Raw genomic sequence first — 17,059 nt, forward strand, 5'->3', positions numbered from 1 at the left:
AGTTTCTCCTCCAGTTACTGACCCATAGTTTCTCCTCTAGTCACTGACCCATAGTTCCTCCTCCAGTCACTGACCCATAGTTTCTCCTCCAGTTACTGACCCATAGTTTCCCCTCTAGTCACTGACCCATAGTTTCCCCTCTAGTCACTGACCCATAGTTTCCCCCATAGTTTCCCCTCTAGTCACTGACCCATAGTTTCCCCCATAGTTTCTCCTCTAGTCACTGACCCATAGTTTCCCCTCTAGTCACTGACCCATAGTTTCCCCTCTAGTCACTGACCCATAGTTTCCCCTCTAGTCACTGACCCATAGTTTCCCCCATAGTTTCCCCTCTAGTCACTGACCCATAGTTTCCCCTCCAGTCACTGACCCATAGTTTCTCCTCTAGTCACTGACCCATAGTTTCTCCTCTAGTCACATAGTTTCTCCTCTAGTCACTGACCCATAGTTTCCCCTCCAGTCACTGACCCATAGTTTCCCCTCCAGTCACTGACCCATAGTTTCTCCTCTAGTCACTGACCCGTAGTTTCTCCTCCAGTCACTGACCCATAGTTTCTCCTCCAGTCACTGACCCATAGTTTCTCCTCTAGTCACTGACCCATAGTTTCTCCTCTAGTCACTGACCCATAGTTTCTCCTCTAGTCACTGACCCATAGTTTCTCCTCTAGTCACTGACCCATAGTTTCTCCTCTAGTCACTGACCCATAGTTTCTCCTCTAGTCACTGACCCATAGTTTCTCCTCCTCTACTGACCCATAGTTTCTCCTCTAGTCACTGACCCATAGTTCCTCTCAGTCACTGACCCATAGTTTCTCCTCTAGTCACTGACCCATAGTTTCTCCTCTAGTCACTGACCCATAGTTTCTCCTCTAGTCACTGACCCATAGTTTCTCCTCTAGTCACTGACCCATAGTTTCTCCTCTAGTCACTGACCCATAGTTTCCCCTCCAGTCACTGACCCATAGTTTCTCCTCCAGTCACTGACCCATAGTTTCCCCTCTAGTCACTGACCCATAGTTTCCCCTCCAGTCACTGACCCATAGTTTCCCCTCTAGTCACTGACCCATAGTTTCCCCTCTAGTCACTGACCCATAGTTTCTCCTCTAGTCACTGACCCATAGTTTCCCCCATAGTTTCCCCCATAGTTTCTCCTCTAGTCACTGACCCATAGTTTCTCCTCCAGTCACTGACCCATAGTTTCCCCTCTAGTCACTGACCCGTAGTTTCTCCTCTAGTCACTGACCCATAGTTTCCCCCATAGTTTCTCCTCTAGTCACTGACCCATAGTTTCTCCTCCAGTCACTGACCCATAGTTTCTCCTCTAGTCACTGACCCATAGTTTCTCCTCTAGTCACTGACCCATAGTTTCTCCTCTAGTCACTGACCCATAGTTTCCCCTCCAGTCACTGACCCATAGTTTCTCCTCTAGTCACTGACCCATAGTTTCACCTCCAGTCACTGACCCATAGTTTCTCCTCTAGTCACTGACCCATAGTTTCTCCTCTAGTCACTGACCCATAGTTTCTCCTCTAGTCACTGACCCATAGTTTCTCCTCTAGTCACTGACCCATAGTTTCTCCTCTAGTCACTGACCCATAGTTTCCCCTCCAGTCACTGACCCATAGTTTCTCCTCTAGTCACTGACCCGTAGTTTCTCCTCCAGTCACTGACCCATAGTTTCCCCTCCAGTCACTGACCCATAGTTTCCCCTCCAGTCACTGACCCATAGTTTCCCCTCTAGTCACTGACCCATAGTTTCCCCTCTAGTCACTGACCCATAGTTTCTCCTCTAGTCACTGACCCATAGTTTCCCCCATAGTTTCCCCCATAGTTTCTCCTCTAGTCACTGACCCATAGTTTCTCCTCCAGTCACTGACCCATAGTTTCCCCTCTAGTCACTGACCCGTAGTTTCTCCTCTAGTCACTGACCCATAGTTTCCCCCATAGTTTCTCCTCTAGTCACTGACCCATAGTTTCTCCTCCAGTCACTGACCCATAGTTTCTCCTCTAGTCACTGACCCATAGTTTCTCCTCTAGTCACTGACCCATAGTTTCTCCTCTAGTCACTGACCCATAGTTTCTCCTCCAGTCACTGACCCATAGTTTCCCCTCTAGTCACTGACCCGTAGATTCTCCTCTAGTCACTGACCCATAGTTTCCCCCATAGTTTCTCCTCTAGTCACTGACCCATAGTTTCACCTCCAGTCACTGACCCATAGTTTCTCCTCTAGTCACATAGTTTCTCCTCTAGTCACTGACCCATAGTTCACCTCCAGTCACTGACCCATAGATTCTCCTCTAGTCACTGACCCATAGTTCACCTCCAGTCACTGACCCATAGTTCACCTCTAGTCACTGACCCATAGTTCACCTCCAGTCACTGACCCATAGTTTCTCCTCTAGTCACTGACCCATAGTTTCTCCTCTAGTCACATAGTTTCTCCTCTAGTCACTGACCCATAGTTCACCTCCAGTCACTGACCCATAGTTTCTCCTCTAGTCACTGACCCATAGTTTCCCCTCTAGTCACTGACCCATAGTTTCCCCTCTAGTCACTGACCCGTAGTTTCTCCTCTAGTCACATAGTTTCTCCTCTAGTCACTGACCCATAGTTTCCCCTCCAGTCACTGACCCATAGTTTCCCCTCCAGTCACTGACCCATAGTTTCTCCTCTAGTCACTGACCCGTAGTTTCTCCTCCAGTCACTGACCCATAGTTTCTCCTCCAGTCACTGACCCATAGTTTCTCCTCTAGTCACTGACCCATAGTTTCTCCTCTAGTCACTGACCCATAGTTTCTCCTCTAGTCACTGACCCATAGTTTCTCCTCTAGTCACTGACCCATAGTTTCTCCTCTAGTCACTGACCCATAGTTTCTCCTCTAGTCATGACCCATAGTTTCTCCTCTAGTCACTGACCCATAGTTTCTCCTCTAGTCACTGACCCATAGTTTCTCCTCTAGTCACTGACCCATAGTTTCTCCTCTAGTCACTGACCCATAGTTTCCCTCTAGTCACTGACCCATAGTTTCTCCTCTAGTCACTGACCCATAGTTTCTCCTCTAGTCACTGACCCATAGTTTCCCCTCCAGTCACTGACCCATAGTTTCTCCTCTAGTCACTGACCCGTAGTTTCTCCTCCAGTCACTGACCCATAGTTTCTCCTCCAGTTACTGACCCATAGTTTCCCCTCTAGTCACTGACCCATAGTTTCCCCTCTAGTCACTGACCCATAGTTTCCCCCATAGTTTCCCCTCTAGTCACTGACCCATAGTTTCCCCCATAGTTTCTCCTCTAGTCACTGACCCATAGTTTCCCCTCTAGTCACTGACCCATAGTTTCCCCTCTAGTCACTGACCCATAGTTTCCCCTCTAGTCACTGACCCATAGTTTCCCCCATAGTTTCCCCTCTAGTCACTGACCCATAGTTTCCCCTCCAGTCACTGACCCATAGTTTCTCCTCTAGTCACTGACCCGTAGTTTCTCCTCTAGTCACATAGTTTCTCCTCTAGTCACTGACCCATAGTTTCCCCTCCAGTCACTGACCCATAGTTCACCTCCAGTCACTGACCCATAGTTCACCTCTAGTCACTGACCCATAGTTCACCTCCAGTCACTGACCCATAGTTTCTCCTCTAGTCACTGACCCATAGTTTCTCCTCTAGTCACATAGTTTCTCCTCTAGTCACTGACCCATAGTTCACCTCCAGTCACTGACCCATAGTTTCTCCTCTAGTCACTGACCCATAGTTTCCCCTCTAGTCACTGACCCATAGTTTCCCCTCTAGTCACTGACCCGTAGTTTCTCCTCTAGTCACATAGTTTCTCCTCTAGTCACTGACCCATAGTTTCCCCTCCAGTCACTGACCCATAGTTTCCCCTCCAGTCACTGACCCATAGTTTCTCCTCTAGTCACTGACCCGTAGTTTCTCCTCCAGTCACTGACCCATAGTTTCTCCTCCAGTCACTGACCCATAGTTTCTCCTCTAGTCACTGACCCATAGTTTCTCCTCTAGTCACTGACCCATAGTTTCTCCTCTAGTCACTGACCCATAGTTTCTCCTCTAGTCACTGACCCATAGTTTCTCCTCTAGTCACTGACCCATAGTTTCTCCTCTAGTCACTGACCCATAGTTTCTCCTCTAGTCACTGACCCATAGTTTCTCCTCTAGTCACTGACCCATAGTTTCTCCTCTAGTCACTGACCCATAGTTTCTCCTCTAGTCACTGACCCATAGTTTCCCCTCTAGTCACTGACCCATAGTTTCTCCTCTAGTCACTGACCCATAGTTTCTCCTCTAGTCACTGACCCATAGTTTCCCCTCCAGTCACTGACCCATAGTTTCTCCTCTAGTCACTGACCCGTAGTTTCTCCTCCAGTCACTGACCCATAGTTTCCCCTCCAGTCACTGACCCGTAGTTTCCCCTCCAGTCACTGACCCGTAGTTTCCCCTCCAGTCACTGACCCATAGTTTCTCCTCTAGTCACTGACCCATAGTTTCTCCTCTAGTCACTGACCCATAGTTTCTCCTCTAGTCACTGACCCATAGTTTCTCCTCTAGTCACTGACCCATAGTTTCTCCTCTAGTCACTGACCCATAGTTTCCCCTCCAGTCACTGACCCATAGTTTCTCCTCTAGTCACTGACCCATAGTTTCCCCTCTAGTCACTGACCCGTAGTTTCTCCTCTAGTCACTGACCCATAGTTTCCCCTCCAGTCACTGACCCATAGTTTCCCCTCCAGTCACTGACCCATAGTTTCTCCTCCAGTCACTGACCCATAGTTTCCCCTCTAGTCACTGACCCATAGTTTCCCCTCTAGTCACTGACCCATAGTTTCTCCTCCAGTCACTGACCCATAGTTTCTCCTCCAGTCACTGACCCATAGTTTCCCCTCTAGTCACTGACCCGTAGTTTCTCCTCTAGTCACTGACCCATAGTTTCCCCCATAGTTTCTCCTCTAGTCACTGACCCATAGTTTCACCTCCAGTCACTGACCCATAGTTTCTCCTCTAGTCACATAGTTTCTCCTCTAGTCACTGACCCATAGTTCACCTCCAGTCACTGACCCATAGTTCACCTCCAGTCACTGACCCATAGTTTCCCCTCCAGTCACTGACCCATAGTTTCCCCTCCAGTCACTGACCCATAGTTTCCCCTCCAGTCACTGACCCATAGTTTCCCCTCCAGTCACTGACCCATAGTTTCTCCTCTAGTCACTGACCCATAGTTTCCCCTCCAGTCACTGACCCATAGTTCACCTCCAGTCACTGACCCATAGTTTCCCCTCCAGTCACTGACCCATAGTTTCCCCTCCAGTCACTGACCCATAGTTTCCCCTCCAGTCACTGACCCATAGTTTCCCCTCCAGTCACTGACCCATAGTTTCACCTCCAGTCACTGACCCATAGTTTCACCTCCAGTCACTGACCCATAGTTTCCCCTCCAGTCACTGACCCATAGTTTCTCCTCTAGTCACTGACCCATAGTTTCTCCTCTAGTCACTGACCCATAGTTCACCTCCAGTCACTGACCCATAGTTTCTCCTCTAGTCACTGACCCATAGTTTCCCCTCTAGTCACTGACCCATAGTTTCCCCTCTAGTCACTGACCCATAGTTTCTCCTCTAGTCACTGACCCATAGTTTCCCCTCCAGTCACTGACCCATAGTTTCTCCTCTAGTCACTGACCCGTAGTTTCTCCTCCAGTCACTGACCCATAGTTTTCCCTCCAGTCACTGACCCATAGTTTCCCCTCTAGTCACTGACCCATAGTTTCTCCTCTAGTCACTGACCCATAGTTTCTCCTCTAGTCACTGACCCGTAGTTTCTCCTCTAGTCACTGACCCATAGTTTCCCCCATAGTTTCTCCTCTAGTCACTGACCCATAGTTTCTCCTCCAGTCACTGACCCATAGTTTCCCCTCTAGTCACTGACCCGTAGTTTCTCCTCTAGTCACTGACCCATAGTTTCCCCCATAGTTTCTCCTCTAGTCACTGACCCATAGTTTCTCCTCCAGTCACTGACCCATAGTTTCTCCTCTAGTCACTGACCCATAGTTTCTCCTCTAGTCACTGACCCATAGTTTCTCCTCTAGTCACTGACCCATAGTTTCTCCTCCAGTCACTGACCCATAGTTTCTCCTCTAGTCACTGACCCAGATTCTCCTCTAGTCACTGACCCATAGTTTCCCCATAGTTTCTCCTCTAGTCACTGACCCATAGTTTCACCTCCAGTCACTGACCCATAGTTTCTCCTCTAGACATAGTTTCTCCTCTAGTCACTGACCCATAGTTCACCTCCAGTCACTGACCCATAGTTTCTCCTCTAGTCACTGACCCATAGTTTCTCCTCTAGTCACTGACCCATAGTTCACCTCCAGTCACTGACCCATAGTTTCTCCTCTAGTCACTGACCCATAGTTTCTCCTCTAGTCACATAGTTTCTCCTCTAGTCACTGACCCATAGTTCACCTCCAGTCACTGACCCATAGTTTCTCCTCTAGTCACTGACCCATAGTTTCTCCTCTAGTCACTGACCCATAGTTTCCCCTCTAGTCACTGACCCATAGTTTCCCCTCTAGTCACTGACCCATAGTTTCTCCTCTAGTCACTGACCCATAGTTTCTCCTCTAGTCACTGACCCATAGTTTCTCCTCTAGTCACTGACCCATAGTTTCTCCTCTAGTCACTGACCCATAGTTTCTCCTCTAGTCACTGACCCATAGTTTCTCCTCTAGTCACTGACCCATAGTTTCTCCTCTAGTCACTGACCCATAGTTTTTCCTCTAGTCACTGACCCATAGTTTCTCCTCTAGTCACTGACCCACAGTTTCTCCTCTAGTCACTGACCCATAGTTTCCCCCATAGTTTCCCCTCTAGTCACTGACCCATAGTTTCCCCTCCAGTCACTGACCCATAGTTTCTCCTCTAGTCACTGACCCATAGTTTCTCCTCTAGTCACATAGTTTCTCCTCCAGTCACTGACCCATAGTTTCTCCTCTAGTCTGACCCATAGTTTCCTCCGTTGTCACTGACCCAGGTTTCTCCTCTAGTCACTGGTTCCCCGTTGATAGGTGAGAGGGCTTTCCCCTCTAGTCACTGACCCATAGTTTCCCCTCCAGTCAGAGGGCTGGTTTCTCCTCTAGTCACTGACCCATTTGAGCATTTCTCTTGTCTAGAGTTAGAGGGCTGGTTCCTCCGTTGATGTAGGTGAGAGGGGCTGGTTCCTCCGTTGATGTAGGTGAGAGAGGGCTGGTTCCTCTGTTGATGTAGGTGAGAGAGGGCTGGTTCCTCCGTTGATGTAGGTGAGAGGGCTGGTTCCTCCGTTGATGTAGGTGAGAGGGCTGGTTCCTCCGTTGACGTAGGTGAGAGGGCTGGTTCCTCCGTTGACGTAGGTGAGAGGGCTGGTTCCTCCGTTGACGTAGGTGAGAGGGCTGGTTCCTCCGTTGACGTAGGTGAGAGGGCTGGTTCCTCCGTTGACGTAGGTGAGAGGGCTGGTTCCTCCGTTGACGTAGGTGAGAGGGCTGGTTCCTCCGTTGAGGTAGGTGAGAGGGCTGGTTCCTCCGTTGACGTAGGTGAGAGGGCTGGTTCCTCCGTTGACGTAGGTGAGAGGGCTGGTTCCTCCGTTGAGGTAGGTGAGAGGGCTTGTTCCTCCGTTGAGGTAGGTGAGAGGGCTGGTTCCTCCGTTGAGGTAGGTGAGAGGGCTGGTTCCTCCGTTGAGGTAGGTGAGAGGGCTGGTTCCTCCGTTGAGGTAGGTGAGAGGGCTGGTTCCTCCGTTGAGGTAGGTGAGAGGGCTGGTTCCTCCGTTGAGGTAGGTGAGAGGGCTGGTTCCTCCGTTGAGGTAGGTGAGAGGGCTGGTTCCTCCGTTGAGGTAGGTGAGAGGGCTGGTTCCTCCGTTGAGGTAGGTGAGAGGGCTGGTTCCTCCGTTGACGTAGGTGAGAGGGCTGGTTCCTCCGTTGAGGTAGGTGAGAGGGCTGGTTCCTCCGTTGAGGTAGGTGAGAGGGCTGGTTCCTCCGTTGACGTAGGTGAGAGGGCTGGTTCCTCCGTTGACGTAGGTGAGAGGGCTGGTTCCTCCGTTGACGTAGGTGAGAGGGCTGGTTCCTCCGTTGACGTAGGTGAGAGGGCTGGTTCCTCCGTTGACGTAGGTGAGAGGGCTGGTTCCTCCGTTGGCGTAGGTGAGAGGGCTGGTTCCTCCGTTGACGTAGGTGAGAGGGCTGGTTCCTCCGTTGGCGTAGGTGAGAGGGCTGGTTCCTCCGTTGACGTAGGTGAGAGGGCTGGTTCCTCCGTTGACGTAGGTGAGAGAGGGCTGGTTCCCCCCAGGTAGGCTAGTTGAGAACACCTTTATTTAACCAGGTGGGCTAGTAGAGAACACCTTTATTTAACCAGGTGGGCCAGTTGAGAACACCTTTATTTAACCAGGTGGGCCAGTTGAGAACACCTTTATTTAACCAGGTGGGCCAGTTGAGAACGCCTTTATTTAACCAGGTGGGCCAGTTGAGAACGCCTTTATTTAACCAGGTGGGCCAGTTGAGAACGCCTTTATTTAACCAGGTGGGCCAGTTGAGAACGCCTTTATTTAACCAGGTGGGCCAGTTGAGAACGCCTTTATTTAACCAGGTGGGCCAGTTGAGAACGCCTTTATTTAACCAGGTGGGCCAGTTGAGAACGCCTTTATTTAACCAGGTGGGCCAGTTGAGAACGCCTTTATTTAACCAGGTGGGCCAGTTGAGAACGCCTTTATTTAACCAGGTGGGCCAGTTGAGAACGCCTTTATTTAACCAGGTGGGCCAGTTGAGAACGCCTTTATTTAACCAGGTGGGCCAGTTGAGAACGCCTTTATTTAACCAGGTGGGCCAGTTGAGAACGCCTTTATTTAACCAGGTGGGCCAGTTGAGAACGCCTTTATTTAACCAGGTGGGCCAGTTGAGAACGCCTTTATTTAACCAGGTGGGCCAGTTGAGAACGCCTTTATTTAACCAGGTGGGCCATTTGAGAACGCCTTTATTTAACAAGGTGGGCCAGTTGAGAACGCCTTTATTTAACCAGGTGGGCCAGTTGAGAACACCTTTATTTAACCAGGTGGGCTAGTTGAGAATGCCTTTATTTAACCAGGTGGGCTAGTTGAGAACACCTTTATTTAACCAGGTGGGCTAGTTGAGAACACCTTTATTTAACCAGATGGGCTAGTTGAGAACACCTTTATTTAACCAGGTAGGCTAGTTGAGAACACCTTTATTTAACCAGGTGGGCTAGTTGAGAACACCTTTATTTAACCAGGTGGGCTAGTTGAGAACACCTTTATTTAACCAGGTGGGCCAGTTTAGAACGCCTTTATTTAACCAGGTGGGCCAGTTTAGAACGCCTTTATTTAACCAGGTGGGCCAGTTGAGAACGCCTTTATTTAACCAGGTGGGCCAGTTGAGAACGCCTTTATTTAACCAGGTAGGCTAGTTAAGAACAAGTTCTCATTTACAACTGATACCTGGCCAAGATAAAGCAACGCAGTGCGACACAAACAACAACACAGAGTTACACATGGAGTAAACAAACATACAGTCAATAACACAATAATGTCTATATACAGTGAGTGCGAATGAGGTAAGAGAGGTAAGACAATAAATAGGCTGTAGTGGCGAAGTAATTACAATTTAGCAATTAAACACTGGAATGGTAGATGTGCAGAAGATGGATGTACTCGTCGAGATACTGGGGTGAAAAGGAGCAAATTATAAATAACAATTTGGGGATGAGGTAGTTGGATGGGCTATTTACAGATGGGCTATTTACAGATGGGCTATACTTGTGTTCTTGTTGACTAGAAATGGCATACCAGCAAGTCCTTTATCTCTCTCTCATCCCTCTCTCCTCTCATCTCTCTCTCATCCCTCTCTCCTCTCTCTCTCTCATCCCTCTCCTCTCTCTCATCTCTCTCTCCTCTCATCCCTCCAGTCTGTTGAAAGCATATGAGCAGTGCCCCAGCGACACAGAAAGAGAGAAACTACTCTCCTCCATCCGATATGGAAAACTGAAAAGGTGAGAAGGTATGAAAAGAACTGCAGACGTTGATTTAATGGACTGCTTATTGTTGGTTCTGTTTGCATTTCAGGAACTTGGGTCCAGCTTTGAGTCGCACAGTTTACCAGCTCTACTGTACGAAAGGAGCACTGTCATAGACACACACACTCTCGCTCACACTCACACACCACAACACACACATACACACACACACCACAACACACTCTCGCTCACACACATCACAACACACACATCACAACACACACACACACCACAACACACTCTCGCACACACACACACACACACACACACCACAACAACACAACACACACAAACACACACACCACAACACACACACACCTCTACAACGTAGTGGTTCAGTCATTCCCTGCCAATGTAAACCTATATGTAAATGCTGTTATTGTTGTGATTTTTCTACTATTTTCTAGTCAAGTAACGGGGCGGCAGGGTAGCCTAGTGGTTAGAGCGTTGGACTAGTGACCGGAAGGTTGCAAGTTCGAATCCCTGAGCTGACAAGGTACAAATCTGTCGTTCTGCCCCTGAACAAGGCAGTTAACCCACTGTTCCTAGGCCGTCATTGAAAATAAGAATTTGTTCTTAACTGACTTGCCTGGTTCAATAAAGGATAAAATAAAGTATTATTTTAAAAAGTTCCAGAAATTATGTTTAAGAATGAATTAAAGTCTTGGCTGTAGTTTGGAGAAATATTCTTTGTTGTTGTCATCACTGTTATAAATGCATTTATTACCCATAACTCCCAGAGCTGTTCCAGTTTATCACATTAAAGCATTTTCTGCTTAAAACGGCCCTGATATACTGAGTGTACAAAACATTAGGAACACCTACTCTTTCCATGAGACTGACCAGGTGAATCCAGGTGAAAACTATGATCCCTTATTGATGTCACTTGTTAAATCCAATGTTCCAATCCACTTCAGTCAGTGCTGATGAAGAGGAGGGACAGGTTCAGTCAGTGCTGATGAAGAGGAGGGACAGGTTCAGTCAGTGCTGATGAAGAGGAGGGACAGGTTCAGTCAGTGCTGATGAAGAGGAGGGACAGGTTCAGTCAGTGCTGATGAAGAGGAGGGACAGGTTCAGTCAGTGCTGATGAAGAGGAGGGACAGGTTCAGTCAGTGCTGATGAAGAGGAGACTGGTTCAGTCAGTGCTGATGAAGAGGAGGGACGGGTTCAGTCAGTGCTGATGAAGAGGGACAGGTTCAGTCAGTGCTGATGAAGAGTAGGGACAGGTTCAGTCAGTGCTGATGAAGAGGAGGGACGGGTTCAGTCAGTGCTGATGAAGAGGAGACTGGTTCAGTGCTGATGAAGTTCAGTCAGTGCTGATGAAGAGGAGATGGGTTCAGTGCTGATGAAGAGGAGGAGAAGGGTTCAGTCAGTGCTGATGAAGAGGAGGAGAAGGGTTCAGTCAGTGCTGATGAAGAGGAGGAGAAGGGTTCAGTCAGTGCTGATGAAGAGGAGACTGGTTCAGTGCTGATGAAGTTTCAGTGTTGATGAAGAGGAGAGACTGGTTCAGTGCTGATGAAGAGGAGGAGACGGGTTCAGTGCTGATGAAGAGTAGGAGAAGGGTTCAGTCAGTGCTGATGAAGAGGAGATGGGTTCAGTGCTGATGAAGAGGAGGAGAAGGGTTCAGTCAGTGCTGATGAAGAGGAGGAGAAGGGTTCAGTCAGTGCTGATGAAGAGGAGGAGATGGGTTCAGTGTTGATGAAGAGGAGACTGGTTCAGTGCTGATGAAGAGTAGGAGAAGGGTTCAGTGTTGATGAAGAGGAGGAGACGGGTTCAGTGTTGATGAAGAGGAGGAGACGGGTTCAGTGCTGATGAAGAGGAGGAGACGGGTTCAGTGCTGATGAAGAGTAGGAGAAGGGTTCAGTCAGTGCTGATGAAGAGGGACAGTGGCGACACGTCATTCTGGTTTGAACCTTTTAAGCTGAAAATAAAAGTGAGTTTTTATGTTATCTTGGCGTTGATACGTGTGTCACACATCAGTTTGCAGAGAATGTAAACAATGTAATAAAGCCGCATACAAACCATGGTCTCTTTTTTATATAATAATAATAATATTTATTAATTTTTGTTTTGTTTTCTTGAGTAAGGCAGCTCCAAAATACAGGTGTTTAAGTCCAGCTCAGCTGCTTTCTGTGGTGGTGGGGCTGAAAGAGGAAGATACGGAGCTTAGGGGTTGATGTTCTGTAGTTGAGCTGTGATTGGCCCAGTTTTCTGTCACTCATGAGGACACTACGTCACCGCAAAATCTACGGGGAGAGTTTGAAAATTCAAACCCATTGGGTGCTGCAACAGCAGTTACATTAAGAAGTGACCATCCAAGAAGGCTCAAGGTCATTGGCCACAGATAAAATGACATCAGATCACGTGATATCTACCGTGTCTTTGATTGGACTGGTCATGTCAACAACATACATTCTAAATCTCAGCTGGCAAGCGAGACAATCGTCATGAATCACGTCGAGAATCTCCTGTCAAATCCTTTTTTAACCCCTTGTCATATGAAGATGAATTATAGATAAAAATGTATCGGTGCTCATCGGCCATAGAACATAAACAGCAGGGTAGCCTAGTGGTTAGAGCGTTGGACTAGTAACCAAAAGGTTTTGCAGCTGACGAGGTACAAATCTGTCGTTCTGCCCCTGAACAGGCAGTTAACCCACTGTTTCTAGGCTGTCATTGAAAATAAGAATTTGTTCTTAACTGACTTGCCTAGTTAAATAAATAAAAATTACAAAACTGGAAAATCGCAAATCCAACAATGAGTGGTTTGGAAGGAATCAGTGGCTAACTGCAAGATTTTCAAAGCAATCACTATACTGCTATTCAGTGGAGTAGCTGTGTGGTCCCAAGTCTGGGTTTAAGGGTCTCTTTTCCAAGCTTAAAATGATTAACATTGGCCATGCTGTCAATGAAGCGTGATTTGTGCCGTGTTCAAAACAACTGGAAACTGGGAAATATGACTTCAGTGAGTTCAAGACATCGGGGAACAAATGAGCTCCGACTGAGAAAATACTTTGTCAAATGGTCATCCAACTCAGAATTACAACTCGGGACTCTTTCTAGGGCTACGACCTGAAGATCACTGACGTCTTGATTCAACCTTGTTTCCAGTTGTCTTGAAAGCAGCATAAATCCAGAGAATGACAGACTTTGATGACAAAGTTTGATGACAGAATTAGCCCACGAAGGACCGCCGTGCCACCTTCCTGTTCAAGTGAGCACATCACAAGGTGAATCCAAATATGTCTTGTATGCTGCTGCATTAATGATGTAACATGCCAAGGAGATATGTATACTGTAGCTAAGAAAGTAATACTTAGTGTATGTTGTGTAGTAAGCTGTTAGTAGCCCATGTGCCTCACCCTGATAATTTGGTCTATTTTCACCTCTTAATTTCACCTACTGTTCTGACTTGGTGGTGCACATGTAGCCTATAACCTGTTTTAGAGAAATGTAATTATTGAATATTGTAAGAGCTTTAACTGTCTCCTTATATGCCCCCTTTATTTATCTTACGGTTCTGACTTGGTGTACAGGGAGAATACTTTAATTGTTTCAGAAATGATGTAATATGCCAGCAGGGTTGAGGTGTAACTGATGACTAACATGTAAGGGATTCCTTTACATTACCAGAAAAAAAATATTGTAATCAGATTAGATACTTTTGAAAAACTTGATTACTTTTACATTCAAAAGGGATGTTTGCGAGAATATATATATATTTTTAAAATAAATAATTATGTTATTTGAATGACATTCAAATCAGCATTGAAAAAGGACCACGTTTACATTTGTTAAATGTGAGCGAGTCTGACCATAATTCAGAGACCACTATGATGTCAGAGACCACTATGATGACAGATCAAATGTGTTTGATGGATTGTGGGAAAAGAGCAAGAATAGGCTTTTGTAGGCTACAGTAAGTACCAAGCTATGTCGTCAATGGTGCGACTGCTGTCGGCATCCAACGATGAACCAACTTGAATAAACGCTTGGAGGTCAGGATGACAGCAGTGGTGTTGTCTACAGCGATACGGATGTCACTTCTTATTGATATCTACACAGCACATTGATGTGAATCACACTGCTGCTCTTTCATTTAGCTATTTGCGCTTTACGGATTGTGGTGATTCTGGACGGCTGTTCACAAATCTAAATGTGTATTTGAACCCAATAATGGTTGAATTCAAGAAGTTTAAGCTGCGTATCATTCATTGTTTTTCAAATCAGTGGACAGCCAGTGAAAAATGTGATCTGGCAACAGCTGCATATTGGGGATCCCAGCCTATAGAATAACAGCTGCATATTGGGGATCCCAGCCTATAGAATAACAGCTGCATATTGGGGATCCCAGCCTATAGAATAACAGCTGTATAGTGCAGATCCCAGCCTATAGAATAACAGCTGCATATTGGGGATCCCAGCCTATAGAATAACAGCTGTATAGTGCAGATCCCAGCCTATAGAATAACAGCTGCATATTGGGGATCCCAGCCTATAGAATAACAGCTGTATAGTGGGGATCCCAGCCTATAGAATAACAGCTGTATAGTAGGGATCCCAGCCTATAGAATAACAGCTGCATATTGCAGATCCCAGCCTTTGGAACAACAGCTGTATAGTGGGGATCCCAGCCTATGGAATAACAGCTGTACAGTGCAGATCCCAGCCTATAGAATAACAGCTGTATAGTGTAGACCCCAGCCTATAGAACAACAGCTGCATAGTGCAGATCCCAGCCTATGGAATAGCAGCTGCATATTGCAGATCCCAGCCTATGGAATAGCAGCTGCATAGTGCAGATCCCAGCCTATGGAATAGCAGCTGCATAGTGCAGATCTCAGCCTATGGAATAACAGCTGCATATTGCAGATCCCAGCCTATGGAATAGCAGCTGCATAGTGCAGATCCCAGCCTATGGAATAGCAGCTGCATAGTGCAGATCCCAGCCTATGGAATAACAGCTGCATATTGCAGATCCCAGCCTATGGAATAAAAGTGAAACATTCGTAGGACTAATGTCATGCTCAAACTCGCACACTTTTAATAGACTTAAAGGGGCAATCTGTAGTTGCTACATCCATTTTTGGATTTATTATAAATTATATATTTTTTTTTATATTCATTGATTCTTGAAGAATATAACTTATTCGTGAACTTAGTTCAGTTGTCACACTCCATGAGGGCCCAAAATATAAGCTTGTTTTACTCCAATGTTTTAAACATTGTAAATGTAAACAAACACTGCATAGCCTCATAACATGGTTAAAACTATATTTTTTTTTTTTATATAATTGATGGTCAGTCCTTGCATCCATAGCTTTGTCTATTCATCTGAGAGTGGTTAGATTTCTCCAGGCCCATCCCTCAGCTATTTACCAAAACAGAGACGGGGCAGTCGTTTTGTTATTGTTTCATGTTGTGGATTTGCACTTAGTAATACTACGTGTATGATGTGTAGTAAGCTGTTAGTCCATGTGCCTCACCCAAATAATTTGTCCCTTTTCCCTCTCATAATTTAGCCTACTGTTCTGACCTGGTAGAGCATATGTAGCCCATAACCTGTTTTAGATAAATGTTATCATCGAATATTGTAAGAGCTTTCATTGTTTGCTTATAAGCCCTCTTTATTTATCCTATGGTTCTGACTTGGTGTACAGGGAGAATACTGAAGAACGACCCATGTTCTGAATTCTGTCGCTGTACATTTCAAATGTGCTGAACAGATTTTTTAAAAACGTTTATTTAACTAGGCAAGTCAGTTCAGAACAAATTCTTATTTTACACTGAAGTCCTTCAGCAGCCAAACCCTTCCCTAACCTACGGGACTCCCAATCACAGCCGGTTGTGATACAGCCTGGGATCAAACCAGGGTCTGTAGTGATGCCTCTAGCGTCAAGATAAAGTGCCATAGACCGCTGCGCCACTCGGGAGCCACTAATAGCTATATTGACTACATCCGTCTTTGCTCGCTCATTAATGTCTTCATCGGAATAACGAATTGCCTCTTATCCATTCGTTCTCCCCTTATGCCATAGTGTGTACATCTCAATTGTCAGTAGAATAAAACACATTTGTTTAAGCAAGTCAGCAATAATAGTTATGTTTTCTTAAAAGGCAGAAAATGAGACTGAATGAACTGTTTCGCTGCCAGACAAGGCTCCACTGAAAGCCAGGTGTAGCAGTGGTAAGGTGTTGGGACTCTGCTGATAGCCAGGTGTAGCAGTGGTAAGGTGTTGGGACTCTGCTGATAGCCAGGTGTAGCAGTGGTAAGGTGTTGGGACTCTACTGATAGCCAGGTGTAACAGTGGTAAGGTGTTGGGACTCTGCTGATAGCCAGGTGTAGCAGTGGTAAGGTGTTGGGACTCTGCTGATAGCCAGGTGTAGCAGTGGTAAGGTGTTGGGACTCTGCTCATAGCCAGGTGTAGCAGTGGTAAGGTGTTGGGACTCTGCTGATAGCCAGGTGTAGCAGTGGTAAGGTGTTGGGACTCTGCTCATAGCCAGGTGTAGCAGTGGTAAGGTGTTGGGACTCTGCTGATAGCCAGGTGTAGCAGTGGTAAGGTGTTGGGACTCTGCTGATAGCCAGGTGTAGCAGTGGTAAGGTGTTGGGACTCTGCTGATAGCCAGGTGTAGCAGTGGTAAGGTGTTGGGACTCTGCTGATAGCCAGATGTAGCAGTGGTAAGGTGTTGGGACTCTGCTGTTGGGAGCAGGGTGTAGCAGTGGTAAGGTGTTGGGACTCTGCTGATAGCCAGGTGTAGCAGTGGTAAGGTGTTGGGACTCTGCTGTTGGGACAGGTGTAGCAGTGGTAAGGTGTTGGGACTCTGCTGATAGCCAGGTGTAGCAGTGGTAAGGTGTTGGGACTCTGCTGATAGCCAGGTGTAGCAGTGGTAAGGTGTTGGGACTCTGCTGATAACCAGGTGTAGCAGTGGTAAGGTGTTGGGACTCTGCTGATAGCCAGGTGTAGCAGTGGTAAGGTGTTGGGACTCTGCTGATAGCCAGGTGT

General features: G+C 46.9%; 1 protein-coding gene across 2 annotated transcripts in view; it reads left to right on the plus strand.

Annotated features, from left to right (window-relative positions):
- Positions 1-10,302, plus strand: part of LOC124022350 (crossover junction endonuclease MUS81-like) — a 38,323-nt gene extending 28,021 nt beyond the window's left edge. The window contains exons 4-6 of one of the 2 annotated variants that reach the window (XM_046337275.1): positions 9,948-10,031; positions 10,105-10,218; positions 10,271-10,302. In XM_046337275.1, coding sequence (XP_046193231.1) covers positions 9,948-10,031; positions 10,105-10,171 — 151 coding nt within the window. In that variant the 3' untranslated portion in view covers positions 10,172-10,218; positions 10,271-10,302. The other variant, XM_046337274.1, reaches the window with a different exon arrangement.
- The last annotated feature ends 6,757 nt before the right edge of the window (positions 10,303-17,059 follow it).

Source organism: Oncorhynchus gorbuscha, unplaced genomic scaffold, assembly GCF_021184085.1.
Source record: "Oncorhynchus gorbuscha isolate QuinsamMale2020 ecotype Even-year unplaced genomic scaffold, OgorEven_v1.0 Un_scaffold_1354, whole genome shotgun sequence".
In the NCBI taxonomy this organism is placed as follows: Eukaryota; Metazoa; Chordata; class Actinopteri; order Salmoniformes; family Salmonidae; genus Oncorhynchus; species Oncorhynchus gorbuscha.